Source organism: Chlamydotis macqueenii, chromosome 8 (assembly GCF_036417535.1).
Source record: "Chlamydotis macqueenii isolate bChlMac1 chromosome 8, bChlMac1.mat, whole genome shotgun sequence".
In the NCBI taxonomy this organism is placed as follows: Eukaryota; Metazoa; Chordata; class Aves; order Otidiformes; family Otididae; genus Chlamydotis; species Chlamydotis macqueenii.
In genome coordinates, this window is record NC_141563.1 from 3,051,139 (window position 1) to 3,069,643 (window position 18,505).

At 51.1% G+C, this 18,505-nt stretch overlaps 2 protein-coding genes across 2 annotated transcripts; both read left to right on the forward strand.

Moving 5' to 3' along the window:
- The first annotated feature begins 775 nt into the window (after positions 1 to 775).
- Positions 776 to 1,705, forward strand: LOC147599867 (olfactory receptor 14C36-like). Its single transcript, XM_086753700.1, has one exon. The coding sequence runs from the start codon at positions 776 to 778 to the stop codon at positions 1,703 to 1,705; it is 930 nt and encodes a 309-aa protein (XP_086609826.1).
- Positions 1,706 to 11,277: 9,572 nt separating this feature from the next.
- On the forward strand, positions 11,278 to 12,213 carry LOC147599868 (olfactory receptor 14J1-like). Its single transcript, XM_086753701.1, has one exon. It carries the CDS (start codon positions 11,278 to 11,280, stop codon positions 12,211 to 12,213), a length of 936 nt encoding a protein of 311 aa, XP_086609827.1.
- The last annotated feature ends 6,292 nt before the right edge of the window (positions 12,214 to 18,505 follow it).

Sequence of the window (18,505 nt, forward strand, 5' to 3'; positions counted from 1 at the left end):
TGGCTCTTTTTGCCAGACACCCCATCTTCAAGGGATCAGAAAGCTCACAGATCTTTACTGAGGAGAGTTTTACTGGGGAGGGGAGTTTTAAACTGGATTCCTCTGCTCTCAGAAGTATCCAAATTTCTTTTGAAGGGAACAGCTGGGTGTGATCGTGCTCCAGAATAAAGAGGTGCAAGGCCAGGGCACCTGGGAGAAAGTCTGATGGATTGACTGGCTCTCATCCCTCTCCACTAAGGGTCTGCCTGTTTGCAGCCCAGGTCTCTCAAAGCAGCACTTGTAGTGTGTCAGAAATTTCAAGGCTGTCTGCTTCAAAAAGTAAAAGAAACATAACCAACCCCCACAGCTCTGCTCTGCAGTCGGGTGAGTTGGGAGGGACAATGCTGAAATGTCATTGATTTCATGAGGAGATTTAAACAGAGATCACTGCTGGTTCCTACCTGCCTGTTGGTGCACAGCAGCACGGACTCCTCAGGAGCCCACAGCAGAATCCTCTGCTCCCCATTGCACCCTCAGCCAGCAGAACCCAGAGCTCAGCCAGGGAGCTGCATGACAGTCTTTCTGGAAGAACAGAGTTTTTGGGAGGGGGGTGAAGGTTCTACAAGAAATTGAATAAGATTTTCTCAGAGGTTCTATTACCTCTTTTGAGGCTTGATCCTCTTGTGACTGAGTCTTGTACCAAAGTGTGTCAGATGTGACCTGTCCAGCAGCAGCTCCTCAAAAACCTTTACTGTTTTGTCTTGCTTCAACAGGCCCCCATGTTCAGAGAAAGGAAATGTTCAACAGCAGCTCCATCACTGAGTTCCTCCTCCTGGCATTCGCAGACACACGGGAACTGCAGCTCTTGCACTTCTGGCTCTTCCTGGGCATCTACCTGGCTGCCCTCCTGGCCAACGGCCTCATCATCACTGCCATAGCCTGCGACCACCGCCTCCACACACCCATGTACTTCTTCCTCCTCAACCTCTCTGTCCTTGATCTGGGCTGCATCTCCACCACTGTTCCCAAATCCATGGCCAATTCCCTCTGGAACACCAGGGACATCCCATATGCAGGATGTGCTGCACAGGTCTTTTTTTTTCTCTTTTTTATATCTGCTGAGTACTATCTTCTCACCATCACGGCCTATGACCGCTATGCTGCCATCTGCAGACCCCTGCACTATGGGACCCTCCTGGGCAGCAGAGCTTGTGTCCACATGGCAGCAGCTGCCTGGGGCAGTGGGTTTCTCCATGCTCTGCTGCACACTGCCAATACATTTTCACTGCCACTCTGCCAGGGCAATGCTTTGGACCAGTTCTTCTGTGAAATCCCCCACATCCTCAAGCTCTCCTGCTCAGACTCCTACCTCAGAAAAGCTGGGCTTATTGTGTTTAGTCTCTGTTTTTCATTTGGCTGTTTTGTTTTCATTGTTGTGTCCTATGTGCAGATCTTCAGGGCTGTGCTGAGGATCCCCTCTGAGCAGGGACGGCACAAAGCCTTTTCCACGTGCCTCCCTCACCTGGCTGTGGTCTCCCTGTTTGTCTGCACTGCCATGGTTGCTTACCTGAAGCCCCCCTCAATGTCTTCCCCATCTCTGAACCTGACAGTGACTGTTCTGTACTCACTGGTGCCTCCAGCAGGGAATCCCCTCATCTACAGCATGAGGAACCAGGAGCTCAAGGATGCCCTATGGAAACTCATGCAATTGATGTATTTTCACTAACAACAACCTACCTCCCCTTCTCTGCACGTTTCTTAGAGGTTATCTTATCTGTGATAATTCTACTTCTGTATGATTTTCTATGTTCTATTACCTCTTTTGAGGCTTGATCCTCTTGCGTCTGAGTCTTGTACCAAAGTGTGTCAGATGTGACCTGTCCAATAGCAGCTCCTCAATAAATTATATGTACCGCCTGCAGTGACTGACGGCTGGGTACTTCTGCCAAAGTTGCTGCCAAAAAAAATTTCCAAGGAATTGATCTTTTAAAGAACCTTTGGGCTTTGTGTTCTCCTGGTGTTTTGAGTTATGCTCACAGTAAATTGGGTTCAGCTGGACCAAAAATTGTGGTTTTAAAAGCTCTTTTCTTGGAGTCCAATGACAGTGGAGACGGTGTATGGGCTCCCTATTATCTCCTCAGGCTGCATCATGTATGACTGCACTGTTGGCATGTTCAGTCTCTCTGTAAATTAGTTTAGAGAGGTCAGGACAGGATGGAGACTCACCAAGTGCCTTGGGCTGGGAGTGAATGGTGACTCAGAAGGTGAAACTCCCTCAAAGGTGAAATTTCTCACAAGTGAAGCAGTGAATCAAGGTTCCCACAAACAAGACTCTCCAGTGACATCGGGTCAGTGCCAAACAGGCACAGGGAGGTGAGACTGGAAAGATGTGGGAGCCACCTAAGGAGCCCGAGGGCCAGGACAGCTCAGCAGCAGAGGACCAGCCCAAGGCATTTTAATAACCTCTCTGGTGGTTTTCGGGAGGAGTCCATGAACCTCAGACATGGTGAGGAAGTTGATGAAACCTCTCCAGAATTCAAGGTCAGATGCAAACTCCAAAGTTTCTTGGAGCCTTAATGGGTCCCACTGGGGGACATTACTGACAAAGCCTCCCTGGGGCTGGTGAGAGCAGAAACCTGGAGGCAGAGGTGACAGGCAAAGGCAATGTCGAGGTGGCTCTGATGCTGAGTGAACCTGGGTGTGTCACATTAAGCCAAAGTGTCTCCAGCCCTAAATCCCAGCCCCTAGGAAGGGAGATGCTGTCCCTCACAAGTGGCTCAGGGCTCTTCCTGGGGCACTGTGATCTGGGAAGCTGTGGTGCCAAGGGCAGGACTATGGTACGACACCTCCCAGGCTGCTGGATATGGACAAGGAGGCAAGGACGCCCTAATGCTCTAAGGATAGGGTGTCTCATAGCCATCAGTGGCAGACACAACAGCCATTGACAACGGGAAAAAGACCTCATCATTTTGGGGGACTTTAAGCCTTTCCACGTCCCCCTGCCATCTCCACCACGGGCTGCCCTACAGCATTGCCTCACCTCTGCCTCCTTCCCCACAGGCTGTGCACATCCACCCTGCTACTGCACCTCCCTCTCACCTGAGCATCTTCCTTCCTTTACTGATATCTCTCTGTCCTCCCTGGCCCTCCCGTGAAACACAGAGCCTTGGGCTGATCCAGGGTGACCTGCTGCACAACAGCACTGCTCTTGAGTGACATTTCTTTCTCCTTATGACCACTCTGGACCTTCCAAGATGAACATTAGGGCATTATTTCTTATACTGTATTGCACTACAAAGAACAGCACCACCATCTCTGAAACCACCCTTCAAGAACTCTCAGGCTACTCCTGTATTCTCTGGAGCATCCAGAACTTTGGGCCAAAGAAGCCCTTGTCTTTCAGCTGTCTCACAAAGGTCACATGCACCAGGTCCCAAACACCTTGGCAGCAGACCTTCTCTGGACACTCTCCAATTCCTTCCCACTTTAAAATGGAGATCCCCACACTGGGACACACCTCTGTGTGTGGGGCTACACAACTTCTGAGATGAGAAGGATGTTAACTCAGGTTGTCTGGGTAGCCCATGCTCCTCCTTAATACAGCGTCATATGCAGCTGGCCTTGTTCATGGTGAGCGTGCACCACTGGCTCCTGTGGTGTCCCTCATAGTGTCCAGACCCTTCTCCTCAGGGTCCGTGTCAGGTCTCAGCCTGTCTTTATGAATTTGGTTAATCTCTCCCCTTTGCAGAACTGGACACTACTCCTTGTAAAACTTCCAGAGGTTTCTGTTGGCCCAATCCCAGGTTTTCTCAAGGTTCCTCTGCACTGAGCCAGCTGTTCATGTTTGTGTGCAGATGGCTCACCATGATGGTGGTGTCTCTCACAAGGTAACAGCAGCAGGAGTTGCAGGGCACTACAAATAACACCTCCGGGAGAAACTGTGGGGCCGGGGGGATCTACAAGTCACAAGGCCACAGATGTGTGCTCGGAGGGGAAGTTGCCCTTTATGGGAGAGAGCAGCAGGGGGGCCTGGAGTTCTGCCTGGGGACAATGAGTCATCTGAGAGCTGAGTGGTCAACATGAGAGGGCAGAACAACATGGGCAGCATTGTGGTTGGTGGATGTCTGGTGTGACGCCGTGATCAGGAAGAGGAAGTAGATGAGGCCTTCTGCAGAAAACTACAAGTATCATAGAATCATAAAATCATAGCCTATTTTGGGTTGTAAGGGACCTTTAAGGGTCATGTAGTTCATCCGTCCTGTAAGGAACGGGGACATCTTCAACCAGATCAGGTTGCTCAGTGCCCTGTCCAAGTTGGCCTTGAATGTTTCCACAGATGAGGCATCTACCACCTCTCTGGGCAACCTGGTCCAGTGTTTCACCACTCTCATTGTAAAAAGAAGCCTCATGTTTGCAGGCCCTGGTCCTCATGGCAGACCTGAACTATCCCAGTATTTGCTGAAGGGGCAACATAGCAAGGAGGTTTTTGGAGCACATTGACAGCGTCTTCCTGACAAAGGTGACAGAGCAGCCAGTGAGGTGAGTTGCCCTGTGGGACGTCATACTTACAAACAAGGAAGAGATGGTCAGAAATGTAGAAGCCAGGGGTAAGAAGGTAGAGGTTCCTGAAAGAAAGGGACAAGGCCAAGAGCAGGGCTTCAGGTCAGCAGGCTCTGGCCTACTGAGGGACCTGCCATGATGAATCCCATGGGATATGGCACTGCAGAGAAAAAGGGTGCAGAGAGCTGTTGGATGGTCAAGGGTCTCTCCCAGCTGCAGAACAGCCCACCCCAAGAGACAGGAAGTCATGCATAGTTGTCAGGGGGCTGGCATGGATGAGAAAGGACCTCCTGATTAAAACAAAGCATGAAGAGGCAGCACAGAGAGGGTGGAAGCTGACTGCCTTCCAGCCTCAATGGTTCAGAAATTCTGGGCTGGAGAGAGCCATTTGTGTGTGTGTGTGTGTGCTTGTGTGGGCATGGGGGAACAGGGGGGATGAGGGGATCCCAGGGCTAGCTGCTGGATAGACAGAGGGTCTAAAACCAGCTCCTGGAGGGAACCACACTGTGTGTGTGTCTGCAGAGTGCTATGAACATTTCCCTCCCTTTCATGTCATTGAGTCTTTACAGCATGAAGCTGTATTGATGTTCTTATGAGAGAGATATTTCACGTTGTGTACTGGTCAGTGTGCAATGTATGCTAAACAAAAGACAAAACCACAAAATGAAAAATACACCTCCCAAGAGGAGCTCTCACTCCTGTGGTGTGAGGAGGATGGAGGGCTTTGAGGGGAGGATGTCACAGACTTGTACTACCTACGGTGAGGTTTATCAGAAGACACTTTGGTGAAAGGCAGGAGCACAGGAGGCAAGGAGTGAAAAGAAGAGATGGTCAGGCTCAATATAGGGAGACACTGTTGCAACACGTGGACAGTGAGACATGGGAAGCCATTTCCCGGAGAGTGTGCGCTTCAACCATCCCTGGAAGTTTCTCATACCCGTCTGCATAAAGCCAAGAGCAACCTGGTGTGATCCTGCTTTGAGGAAGCTGTTACTCCACAGATATCTTGACATCCTTGGCCTCACCTTTAATTTACTGGCTCATTTTCCCCCTCACAAGTTCTTCACTGTTACCATCCTCACGGCTTCCAAGACCTCTAGCCTACCCTGCCTGGCTGAGATGGAGTTAATTGTCTTCATAGCAGTCCGCGTAGTTACAATTTGGGGATCTGTGACCAAAACAGTGTTGGTAATGCATCATTGATTTAACTGTTGCCGAGCAGTGCTTGCACAGTGCCAAGAATTTTTCTGTTCCTCACACTTCCCTACCTGGAGGTGGGCAAGTAGTTGAGAGGGGACACAGCCAGCACAGCTGACCCCAACTGACCACGGGGATATTCTGTACCACATGATGTCATGCTCAGCAATACAAGCTGGAGGAAGAAGGAAGAGGCAGATATTTTGAGTTTTGTGCTGGAATCCTGCTTTCCTGAGCACCTGTCTGCCAATGGGAAGTCATGAATGAATCCCTCGGTTTATTTTGTTTCTGGGCACAGCTTTTACTTTATTTGTTCAAGTTTCATCATCTTGACCCAGGAGTTTCTCTCACTTTGCCCTTTCTGATTCTCTCCTCATCCCTCAGGAGAGACGAGTGAGCGAGCAGCTGGATGGGGGCTTAACAGCCACGTTATGGACGTATTTCTGTTTTCACTTCAAAGAGTAACAGTACCATGCTCTACAATTTCTTCCCCTTCTTGATGATGATAAATGTAATTTCTTTACTTTTATTCCTGTCATGCCTTCTTACTTGACTGGGCAGCTGTAACGTAACAGAGTTTAGCCTCTGGTATGGAGTTTTTAGAACAGTGCTTTTCCTCTCACTGCACACTCTGTGTTATAATTTCATGGTAATACCTCTCAGACAATATTGCCCCTCATTCCTTTCTGCTCTCTTTCATCCTTATTTGAACTTTGTGTGAGAGGAGTTTATTTTGCTACCCAAAAATGTCAAGGGACATGTCTCAAACTGGTGAAAAGCACAAAGAAGGGCAAATATTCATGGGATGGACACTGGTACACCACCATTAGCTTTGGAGCTCTGAAGACCTAACTTTTCAGCAGAGTGTCTGGAAGGTCTGAGACCCCTCTGTCTGCTCTGTATGTCAGTACTGAAGAAGATATTACTGCAGTCAGAGGTGTTGTTTTGATTCTCTTCACAGACTAAAGCACCACATGGGTCAGCAGATATTTCAGGACACCTCAAGAGGCATCATAGTCCTCTGGACTGAAAAATGGAGTCTCAAATGTAATGGCATCCCAACACTTGTGTTCAGGGATCTGATCAAAACACCCATCTCCATTTCTGTCATGGTGGTTCAGTTTGCTCAAGTAACCCTTGAGTTGATCCTCATCCACCACTGGTTGTTCACCTCTATAGCAAGAGAACCAACAAACCATAGCCTTCAACACAGAGGGCATCCTCCATGCTCATCCTCCCTGACTGTCTCTCCAGCAGAGCCTCTATTCCTGCATTGCAAAACCCCATGTGAGGAAGCTGTCCCACCACATCTCATTTAATCCTAAACCACCACAGTTGTGTGACAAGCCCTGGGGCTCCAGCTCCTCCTGCCTGTGACCCATCTCCTCCTGGCTGTGCACATTTGGGCCGTAGCGGCTCAGCCGTGGCACCAGGGTGGAGTGCGGACTTCTCAGAGGGAAACCTGAGCAGTGACCCTGACCAGCAGACCGTTGTACATGGAGCTGTGCTGCGCTGCACGTGCAGCCTGGCCTTCACGCCTGTGCTGTGCAGAGCAGAGCCTTTGGCTGCAGGACAACTTCAGCAGCTCATTGTCACAGCGGAGCCTGCGGGCAGCTCCCCCTCAGCGCCGGCCCTTACGCCTCCTGCATGGCCTTGCCTGTATCCAACAATGCGGGAAGGTGTTCTCATGAGAACATCATTTCTGTCTGACTGTAGAGATGGTGAAAAGAGTTTGGCTTTTGAGAGGCATTCCTACAGTAGCTTGATCACAACAGAGGAATGTCGTCTATGGGTGAGGTCTGCATGGCATGCTGTGTGTGGGTCAGAGTCCTCTTCAGTGCCTCATCCCCTGCAGTTCCCACCATCTGGAAGGGACCTAAGGAGGTGACATGCAGGCGCCTATTTAATGACCACTTGAAGAGAGGCAAGAGGAATCCCACTTCCTGGGCATTTGTTGCAGGCATGGGAGGGAGCTGAGTCTCCTTCCAGCCCCAGGAACACAAACTGAGGAGAAGATGCATTCACAAACTCAGTTGAATCCCTTCCCTCAGCAAAGGTAAAGGTGATCCCTGCCCATCTCTATCTGGGTGTCCTGCCTAACAATGTGCCAAGAAGAGTTTATATTTACAGAGACTCTGTCAGTAAAAAAGGAATTACACTGCTGAAAATCAGTCTCTTTCCGCAGCTGAGAGAGGAACCATCAGTGATGGCTTCAGGCTGTTTCCCAGCAGGTTCCCCTGCAGCCCCAGGGACAGCTGGAGGGAGCCCAGAGGGGACAGAGAAAGTGCTGCCTTGGGCTGGGCCTCTGCTGCTGAGCTGGGCCGGGCTCCTGGGATGCAGGGAGCTGCTGGTAACAGGGCAGCGCTGCAGAGAGACAGCTCTGCCCAGGAGCAGCTCCTCTGCCAAGCGCAGCAGGGCTGAGGGCTCTGCCTGCAGGAGCTGAGGGGAGAGGAGCGAGGCAGAGAGAGGTGAAAGGCAGCCTGGGGTGGGAGGATGCCGAGACCTTGGTGATGGAGAAATCTTCACAGCCCTGGATATGGTAGGTCTCTGGATGCAGGGCAATGCAGCTGGAGGGACACCCAAAAGCTATCCCAAAGCATATATGATCTTCAAGGAGGAGTCTCTCATTTTCTCCAGAGCAGAGAGGAGGACGTGCTGCAGAGCAGGAATTCCCTGCCGCTCTGTCAGAGGGACAGAGCATGACGGCTGCCTTCTCCCAGGGATGGCTGCAGGGTGTGAATGTGTGTGTGCAGCCAGGGGTGCCCAGGGCTGTCCTTCAGAGCAGGGTCCCTGCGCCCCAGGGGCTGTGTGCTGGGGCAGGGACTCTGCCTCTGCCAGGCTCAGCACTCAGCCTCCCTTTGTGAGCTCCCCACGGCGCTGGGGAAAGAAGCTGTGGGTGGGAGGAACAACTTCTGGCCGAGCAGGGCCCTTCTGCTGTCGAGAGGGTGCTGTGTGGGTCAGGGCTGCTCACAGCTCCACATCACCACTGGGAAACTTCCAAGGGGATGTTTCAAGAGGACGGTCAAGGCAGGGTTTGCTATAGAGATAAAGAGATTTCCTGAGTGTGTTTTTTTTTTTCCTGCTCTGAGGGTAGGGGACAGATAGCAGGTGAGGAGAAGGGAGGGAAAGAAATAGAAAAGGAGCTGTCAAGCTTGGACAAGTCCTTGAGACTCCTGAGCTGTAACTGTGAGTGGTCAGTTGGTCTGCTAAGAGCCTCCTCAAGTGCCTTCAGCCACTCCTCTGCCCACGGACAGCACCAGCATCACCCTTGCTGCACCCAGCAGGGTTGTCCTGCCCTGGCCTTTGGAACCTCCAAACAGGAACAGGCACCCAGCCAGTGCCCTGCAAACAGGCAGGTGTGTGTAGGGCAGGGTGAGTGCACAGAGGTTGGGATGGGGTCTGTGAGTGCTGACAGGGAAAAGAGATCAGACAGGAAAACAGCTGCCAGGAGGAAAATCTCCAGGCATCACAGTTACGATCAAGGACTGAGGGGAAACTAAAAGAAGAAACGTTGTGGGAGGGAGAATTCAGAAATCTCTGTATCATCCCCTCCAGGGCAGACCCCTTCCTCTGAGCAAGCCCCCTGGCCTCCTCTCCCACCCACCCAAGCCTCTGCCCTCAGGGCTGTGGGGTCCCAGCCATGAACCCCCTCCTCTGCAGCCAGAGCTCCAGCAGAGCCGTGCTGCAGCTCTCCAGCCACGTGCCCACGGCCCTCTGCAGAGCACAGGGGCTGAGAGCAGCTGCCCGGCAATGGTGGTGTCAGGGAGGGGGCACGCAGAGCTGGGGGAGGGGGACGCTGTCCCCAGTGCCCGCCTGCCTCTGCCCTGTCCTCTCTCAGCCCCACCCTGGCTGTATTTGCCCTTGTGCCTCCACCTCTCTGTGGTGTTGCTGCTGGGATCTTGTTCTTGCTATCAGGCTGTCTGGGGAGGGGAGTTCCAGCTGCAGAGTCCCCCCCTGATCTTGTGGGTCCTTTCCTGCAGCTGTGTCCATGGGAACAAGTGTCCCAGCTTTCACCTGTGGGGCTGTGGGCACTGCAGGCTCTGGGGCTGGGGCATCAGCTGCTTTTCCCTCAGTGAGATAGAATCATAGAATGGTTAGGGTTGGAAGGGACCTTCAAAGGTCATCTAGTCCAACCCCCCTGCAAGGAGCAGGGACATCCCCAACTAGATCAGGTTGCTCAGAGCCTCATCCAGCCTGGCCTTGAACGCTTCCAGAGATGGGGCCTCCACCACCTTTCTGGGCAACCTGCTCCAGTGTTCTATAACCCGCATCGTAAAAAATTTTTTCCTAATTTCTAATCTAAATCTACCCCCCTCTGTTTTAAAACCATTACCTCTCGTCCTCTAGCAACAGGCCCTACTAAACAGCCTAGCCCCATCTTTGTTGTAGGCCCCCTTGAGGTATTGGAAGACCGCTATCAGGTCTCCCCGGAGACTCCTCTTCTCCAGGCTGAACAGCCCCAACTCTCTCAGCCTGTCCTCATAAGAGAGGTGCTCCAGCCCTTTTATCATCTTCGTGGCCCTCCTCTGGACCTTCTCCAACTGGTCCATGTCCTTCTTGTGCTGGGGGCTCCAGAACTGGACACAGTACTCCAGGTGGGGTCTCACGAGGGCAGAGTAGAGGGGGAGAATCACCTCCCTCGACCTGCTGGCCACACTTCCATTGTGAAAACACTTACATAAATTTTTAGACGTCCTTCTATGCTGTGAGTTTCCCCCAAGCCTGCCAAACTGTCTCTTACCATCTTTGTGTTATCTGAAATTCCCATGGATAAGCACAGAGATGCTATGACCAAAGAAATGCTGTTGAGCTGGGCTAGAAGTGAGGTGCTGAGCCCTCGAGTAAGGGTGAGATATTTAGTGGTCTGCAGTGGATCCCTGTGCTCTCAGCAGTGTCTGCTGGCATCTCACAAAAACACAGCAGTGTACTTGCCCTTAATCTCAGAATGCTGCAAGCCCAGATCACGTGTGACTGATGGACAGAGCAGCTCCCCTCATTCTGCTCTAAGCCAGAGGCAATCCTCTTCATATGCAGGATTCAGTCTGTTCTCCCTGAGTGCAGAAGAAATACTGAGACTTACATGCTAAAACACTCCTCAAAAAAAAAAAAAAAAAGAGGGATTTTTATCAATTTTTGAGTTTCCATCTGCTTTTCCTACCATCTTCATTTCTGAGAACAGGAAATGCAGATGCTGACAAGCCCTTCTGCATTAGGGGTGATTTCATCTGGCAAAGTCAAACACCAGAGCTGGCCCCTGTTTCCACCATTCCCATGAACTCACTGCTGCAGAGCAGCGCTGACACCTGGGCAGCCAGCGGGCAGAGGCCCAGCTCCTCACGGCACATTCAGCCAGCACCAAACCAGAGCTTCAGCAACAGAGATAAAGGAAGGACTTCAGAAATGGAAAAAATTAAAAAAGGGACAGAGTTTTTAGGAAGGGAAGAGTCTGTACAAAATTTCTTTAATTTGGCTCAGAAAAGTCTCTCTGAGTTTGCAATGACTTTTCCTCCTTACAGGGGTTCCCATGCCCAGAGGAAGGAAATGTCCAACAGCAGCTCCATCACGGAGTTCCTCCTCCTGGCATTCGCAGACACACGGGAGCTGCAGCTCTTGCACTTCTGGCTCTTCCTGGGCATCTACCTGGCTGCCCTCCTGGCCAACGGCCTCATCATCACTGCCATAGCCTGCGACCACCGCCTCCACACACCCATGTACTTCTTCCTCCTCAGCCTCTCCCTCCTTGACATGGGCTGCATCTCCATTATTGTTCCAAAATCCATGGCCAATTCCCTGTGGAAAACCAGGGCCATCTCCTACTCAGGATGTGCTGCACAGGTCTTTTTCTTCTTCTTTTTGATGTCAGCAGAGTACTGGCTTCTCACCATCATGGCCTATGACCGCTACGTTGCCATCTGCAGACCCCTGCACTACGGGACCCTCCTGGGCAGCAGAGCTTGTGTCCACATGGCAGCAGCTGCCTGGGGCAGTGGGTTTCTCACTGCTCTGCTGCACACTGCCAATACATTTTCACTGCCACTCTGCCAGGGCAATGCTGTGGACCAATTCTTCTGTGATGTCCCCCAGATCCTCAAGCTCTGCTGCTCAGACTCCTACCTCAGGGAAGTTTGGCTTCTTGTAGTTAGTCTCTCAGTAGCATTTGTCTGTTTTGTTTTCATTGTGGTGTCCTATGTGCAGACCTTCAGGGCTGTGCTGAGGATCCCCTCTGAGCAGGGACGGCACAAAGCCTTTTGCACGTGCCTCCCTCACCTGGCCGTGGTCTCCCTGTTTATCAGCACTGCCACGTTTTCATACCTCAAGCCCCCCTCCATCTCCTCCCCATTGCTGGATATGGTGGTGGCATCTCTGTACTCAGTGGTGCCTCCAGCAGTGAACCCCCTCATCTACAGTATGAGGAACCAGGAGCTGAAAGATACAGTGCAGAAGCTGATTCAATCAGCTCTTTCTCAGAAGCATTGAGCTGCCCATGTCTCTACAGAAGTGCTTGCAAATTCACCTCAGCGGTCTTCGCTTTGGGTATTTTATCTATGCTAAGCATGTTTGTCCATACCTGCATGCACTCCACTTCACCAGAGGCATGGACCCAGCCTGTCTGACCCAGAGGTCTGTTCACGTGTGTCTGACACAAGGAAATTTCTGCATTCTCAGTGTCTGGAGGTTGGACTCTTCTTCCAAATTTGAGGTCAGGCTGAAGGAATTGCCCCCACAGTGCCGTGCTGCTGTGCTGGGGTTCTCCATGGGATGAGGGGAGGAGGGTTGGGGCAAGGTGTTTGAGAATGGGCCAGGCTGAGCCTTAACATGTGGGTGTCTGGTTCCCTTGGAGATGGTGAACGATCGACATTCCACACAGGGATCTGCCTGGGACTGTCAGCCCACGGCTTTCTCACCACAGCCCCTCACTATGCAGAGCAGGGCCTCCAGCTCAGGGCCATGTGGAGAGCACAGGGAGGGGTCAGGGGCAGAAAGTCAGGTCAGCATGGACACACTGCCCTGGAGAACGGCTCTTTGGGGGCAGGGACATTGCTGGGGAAGAGCAAAGGAGCAACTCTGTGCTTCCAGGAGGGGGTCAATGACCAAGAGAAACCTATTTGTGAATGCACCAGCTTGGGGCATCTTTCTCTATTGCTGGGGAGCTGCAGCAGCCTGAGGAGCCCCTGGGCCAGGAGTCTTTTCCTGGGAGAGGGGCTGGCACAGAACAACTTGTTGGCAGTGGACAAGAAGGATGTCTGGGAGACAGGCACAAGGGACACATGGAGACACTGTCCTCTGTCTCTTCATGCCATGGGTGGCCTTCAGCCCTGAGACACCTCTGTTTTCTTCCTTCACTCTCCATGCTTGGATGGACCTCAGGAAACATCCATGAGCATGGAAGAAGCACAAACCTCCTGGACTGAGTTCCCATCGCTGCAGGGGAAGAGGAAAGATTGTGAGACACATGGGAGTGCAGGGATGCAGTGGGGGTGTGTGGCAGTGTGTGTGTAAAAGAGAGGAAGAAGATGTGAAATGGTGAGGGGTGGGAGTGTGTTATGCTCAAATGAAATATGATCAGTTTTGATGTTGAGGCAGCAGAGGAAGGAGGATGTGCGGTTCAGGGCTGGGACACGGAGCTAAAAAGAGGAGTCAAGAGATTCAGGGCTTGGCATCTTTAGTACCTGACGAGCATTAGCAGGGCTTTGGAAGAAGCTGCACGGGTGATGGGGACCTCACAGCCATTGTGAGTTCAGTCAAACTTGGGACAGCAAGGGGTCAGAGTGAGGTGGGGAAGCAGGGGTGGAGATGGTCTCTTTGTTGAGTCTGCAACCCCCCAACAGAACTGAAATAATTTTCCTTTCTACTCTGGCTGCTGTCTCTTCCAATCAGGCCCCTGAGAAAACATGAGTTCCTTACAGCCACAAGGCTTTTTTCCCATTCCCCACTCTCCATAGAGGCTGGGAGGTGTCCTACTGCTCTCCTGCACTCAGCATCACACACCTTCACTTCTCAGTGCTCCCAGGAATGGCTGTCAGCATCCCATGAGGAAAAGGATGCCCCTGCCCAGGGTATGGGGTCACTACAAGATCATCCTGCTCAATGGAACATGTCAAGGGCTTTCACAGTCGCCTTAACACTGGATTTTCAACCTGTAAGCTGTGCCTCTGACTTCCTACTTCACCAGCTCGCAGGGACAGCAACCTTATCTCCTCATTCCTTCATGGGCTCTTCAGTGATGGCCCTCAGTGGTGCCCACTGACATTCCCAGAAACGTGGTTTGCTGCTGACTTTGACTGCTCTAGAGGCCACTTGAATCCACTTTCGGTGCCTGCAGTTCAGGAACTTGGCAGCAGAGGGCTCATTAACATGCAAAATGCCCTAACAAGCCAAGTCTCTGGACTTAATTCAATTCCTCCGTTCTTAGGTGGCTAATTTGAGAGGCTACAGGAGTGTAGTCAAAGTACAAAGTTCTCAGTGATCAATGTCAGTAAGAAACAATTTATTCTTTACGCACCATGCCATTTTTTCTGCTTATGCATTACGTGCCATCAGCAAACTCCTATTGATACTGATCTGGAGTCCTGATTGAATCTGAATATGTACGGAAGTCAAGACCCTGTATGTCAGACACTCTATGGGCAGTCTTCATCCCCATGTACAACCTCACATGTCTCTCCTCAGCCACCTGGGACTGGCAGCACCTCTGTTCAGATCAGAGCTTTCTCCACTCCAGCCTGTAGCTGCCTGATTTCACCCATTGACACCAGTTTCCACTTGTTTTACTTGGGGAATGACGTGCCCCTGGATACAGAATGATGTTTCTTAATTATAAAGAAACCGAAACTAAATGAATTTCTAGTTCAATTTGAAAAAAAAAATGCACTCCTCTGCTGTATATTAAGCCCACCTTACCTCCTCTGAAGTTTGCTTTCCACCGTGCATGGCCTTAGACCAAAGGAAAATACATTTTGTGCCAAGCACAGAGCCCAGGAGCCCCCAAAGCACTCCCTGGCCTGGACGCAGTTTGTCCATATTTGCTCACAGCATGTCACACTCTGAAGCCATGAACTCCCTCAATTCACAGAGGGAAGCAAAGGGACAAAGTGAGTGAAAAGCTCTTTTTTGAACAGCCTGCGCTAATCGCAGCAGATCTGGGCTATAGAAATGTCTTCAGGCAGGCTCTGCAGCATCGAGACCCACTCATTTCTCATTCTCCTCCAACACTGGACAGCTCGGGTGCCATTATTCATATTTTCCCTTCTCCTCAAGGGAGAGAAATGAGTTGTCTCAACTGAGATGCTTTGGCCTACCCTGCCTGTCCACCATCTCCTGCTCCAGAAATGCTCCCATCAGCCCTGGGTCACATTTCCCAGTCCCATGTGGGGGCTTCAGGTGCCCCTGGGTGTCCTGGAGGCAGTGGCCACCTCTGTGTGGGCAACTGCATCAACCCCTGTATGACGGTATCAGGAAGAACTTGAATCATGTGCAGAAGAGACATCATAGTAACAAATGTGTAAGAAGACTTCATTCTGAGAACTTGGACACTGTTCTGTAGAGTCTCATATTTCTTTTTCATCAACCATGGACAACAACGAACAAGCTGTTGACACGTTCCCTCAAGATTTTCCCTCAAGATTTTCCCTCAAGATTTTCGCTCTGTTTTCTTCTAACTGGTACTATTTGAGGTTTCTCAAGTAACCTCTGATCTGATTCCTATCCATCATTGGTTGTGTTCCTATAGAGTCCTGCCATGAGGCACAATGGCTGAGGAGAATTTGTTGGTGAAATACGAGGCAAAGAGGACATGGAGTATCTCAGATCTATCTCCACCTACTCTTACTGAATTCAGCAGGGTCCACATATTATCTTTATTTCTTCTTTATTTTTTTCTAAACTAGTCACATCTTATTATAATGCCCTTGAACTGCCTTTTGAATTTCAACAGAGTTTTGAAACAGATAATACCTGTGCTTGGAGGATGCTGTCCTTCAAGACCAGGTACACTGAGCTTTGCTGTCCATCAGTGCTGCTGACCATGAGATCCCCACTAAAACTCCCCACAATACGCCAAATTCTGCTCCACTGATGAACAGAATCTGCAGACTTCTACTGTTGTTCCACACTCCTCCGAGCACCTCAGATCTCACTGTTTCAGGGTCACAACAGCCAATCTTCACACCACTGACCAGCTCCTAGTTCTCTGTAAATAACACATCCAGGTTTGCATTGCCCTTGTTGACCCATCTGGCAGCTGTGACAATAAGCTGTCCTAAAGCCACCTGGAGTGTTTGCATGCTGCTGTGTTCCTCTTCCAGAAATGCCAGGATCATTAAAGTCCCCATGGAGGCCCGGGCTCCTACATCCAGAGACTTCCATGGGGTGCTTAGAAAAGATGATGACAGTTACTCCATGGATGACTGTGGCAGTTACTCCACTGAGCCCAACATGAGCCAGCACATTGTGCTTGCGGCCCAGAAAGCCAATCACATCTTGTGCTGCATCAAAAGAAGCATGGCCAGCCCGTCAAGGGCGGTGATTCTCCCCCTCTACTCTGCTCTCATGAGACACCACCTGGAGTACTGCGTCCAGCTCTGGTGACTCTAACATAAGGATGTGGACCTGTTGGAGCAAGTCCAGAGGAGGCCACAAAGATGATCAGAGGGCTGACACACCTCTTCAATGAGGACAGGCTGAGAGAGTGGGGGCTATTCAGCCTGGATAAGAGAATGCTCTGGAGACACCTTCTAGCAGCCTTCCACTACCTAAAGCAGGCCTACAAGAAAGTTGGAGAGGGACTTTTGACAACGATATGTAGTGATAGGACAAAGAGTAATGACTTCAAAAGAAACGGACTAGCTCGAGATGAGATATAAGGAAGCAATTCTTCACTACATGAATGATGAAGCACTTAAAGAGGTTGCCCAGAGAAGCTGTGGATGTCCCCTGCCTGGAAATGTTCAAGATCAGGTTGGTCGGGGCTTTGAGCAACATGGTCTAGTGGAAGGTGTCCCTGCCCAAAGCAGTGGAGTTGGAACTAGGTGGTCTTTAAGGTCCCTTCCAACCCAAACCATTCTATGATTCCTAAAGCAGGCCTACAGTCAGCCTCAGCTCTGTGCCTGGCAAGGTCATGGAGTAGATTCTCCTGGAAACCATGCTAAAGCACATGGAGAGCAAGGAGGTGGTTGGTGACAGCCAACATGGCTTCACCAAGGGCAGATCATGCCTGACCAATTTGGTGGCCTTCTATGACAGGGTGACAGCATTGGTGGACAAGGGATGAGCAATGGATATAAGCTACCCGGACTTGTGCAAGGCATTTGACACTGTCCCACACGACATCCTTCTCCCTAAACTGGAGAGATATGGGTTTGATGGACGGACCACTCGGTGGATAAGGAATTGGCTGGTCAGCCACACACAGGGAGTGGTGGTCAACCAATGGCTCAATGTCCATGTGGAGACGTGCCGTGAGTGGCGTCCCTCAGGGGTCCATGTTGGGGCCGGCCCTCTTCAACATCTTCGTCGGCGACATGGACGGTGGGATAGAGTGCACCCTCAGCAAGTTCGCCCATGACACCGAGCTGTGCGGTGCCGTCGACACGCTGGAAGGGAGGGATGCCACCCATAGGGACCTTGACAGGCTGGAGAGGTGGGCCGGTGCCAACCTCATGAAGTTCAACCAGGCCAAGTGCAAGGTCCTGCACCTGGGTCGTGGCAATCCCAGGCACAAATCCAGGCTGGGTGGGGAATGGATTGAGAGCAGCCCTGAGGAGAAGGACTTGGGAGTGCTGGTGGATGAGAAGCTCAACATGAGCTGGAAATGCGCACTTGCGGCCCAGAAGGCCAACCGCATCCTGGGCTGCATGAAGAGGAGCATGGCCAGCAGGTCGAGGGAGGTGATTCTTCCCCTCTACTCCACCCTGGTGAGATCCCACCTGGAGTACTGTGTCCAGTTCTGGAGCCCCCAACACAAGAAGGACATGGACCAGTTGGAGAAGGTCCAGAGGAGGCCACGAAGATGATAAAAGGGCTGGAGCACCTCTCTTATGAGGACAGGCTGAGAGAGTTGGGGCTGTTCAGCCTGGAGAAGAGGAGGCTCCGGGGAGACCTGATAGCGGTCTTCCAGTACCTCAAGGGGGCCTACAAGAAAGATGGGGAAAGGCTGTTTAGTAGGGCCTGTTGGGATAGGACGAGGGGCAATGGTTTTAAGATAGAGGGAGGTAGATTTACATTGGATATTAGGAAAAAATTTTTACACTGAGGGTTTTAGAACACTGGAACAGGTTGCCCAGAAAGGTGGTGGAAGCCCCATCCCTGGAAACATTGAAGGCCAGGCTGCATGAGGCTCTGAGCAACCTGATCTAGTCAGGGATGTCCCTGCTCCTTGCAGGGGGGTTGGACTAGATGACCTTTGAAGGTCCCTTCCAACCCTAACCATTCTATGATTCTATGATTTGGGAGAATACACGGTATAATGGCCAGAGTCCCGGCAATGCAAATACAAGTAAAGGTAAATATTTCTTCTCCACTCATTAATATACTTCCTGGAAATTCCTGTTCTTGCATGGTGGAAAGACATCATCATTTTAGGAAAAGGATTCAATTATCTCAGCTGTTATAAAGGTATTCATGTGACTTTTAGAAGTTAGAAGCAGTTCTTCCTCCTTCCAGGCAGAGCTCAGCTGTCTGACCAGGGACATAAAGTGCCCCTTGTAGAGGCCCCAGTGTAGCTGAGGTGTTTGCCTGGGACTGGTCGCTGTCAGACAGGACAGGAGGTCTC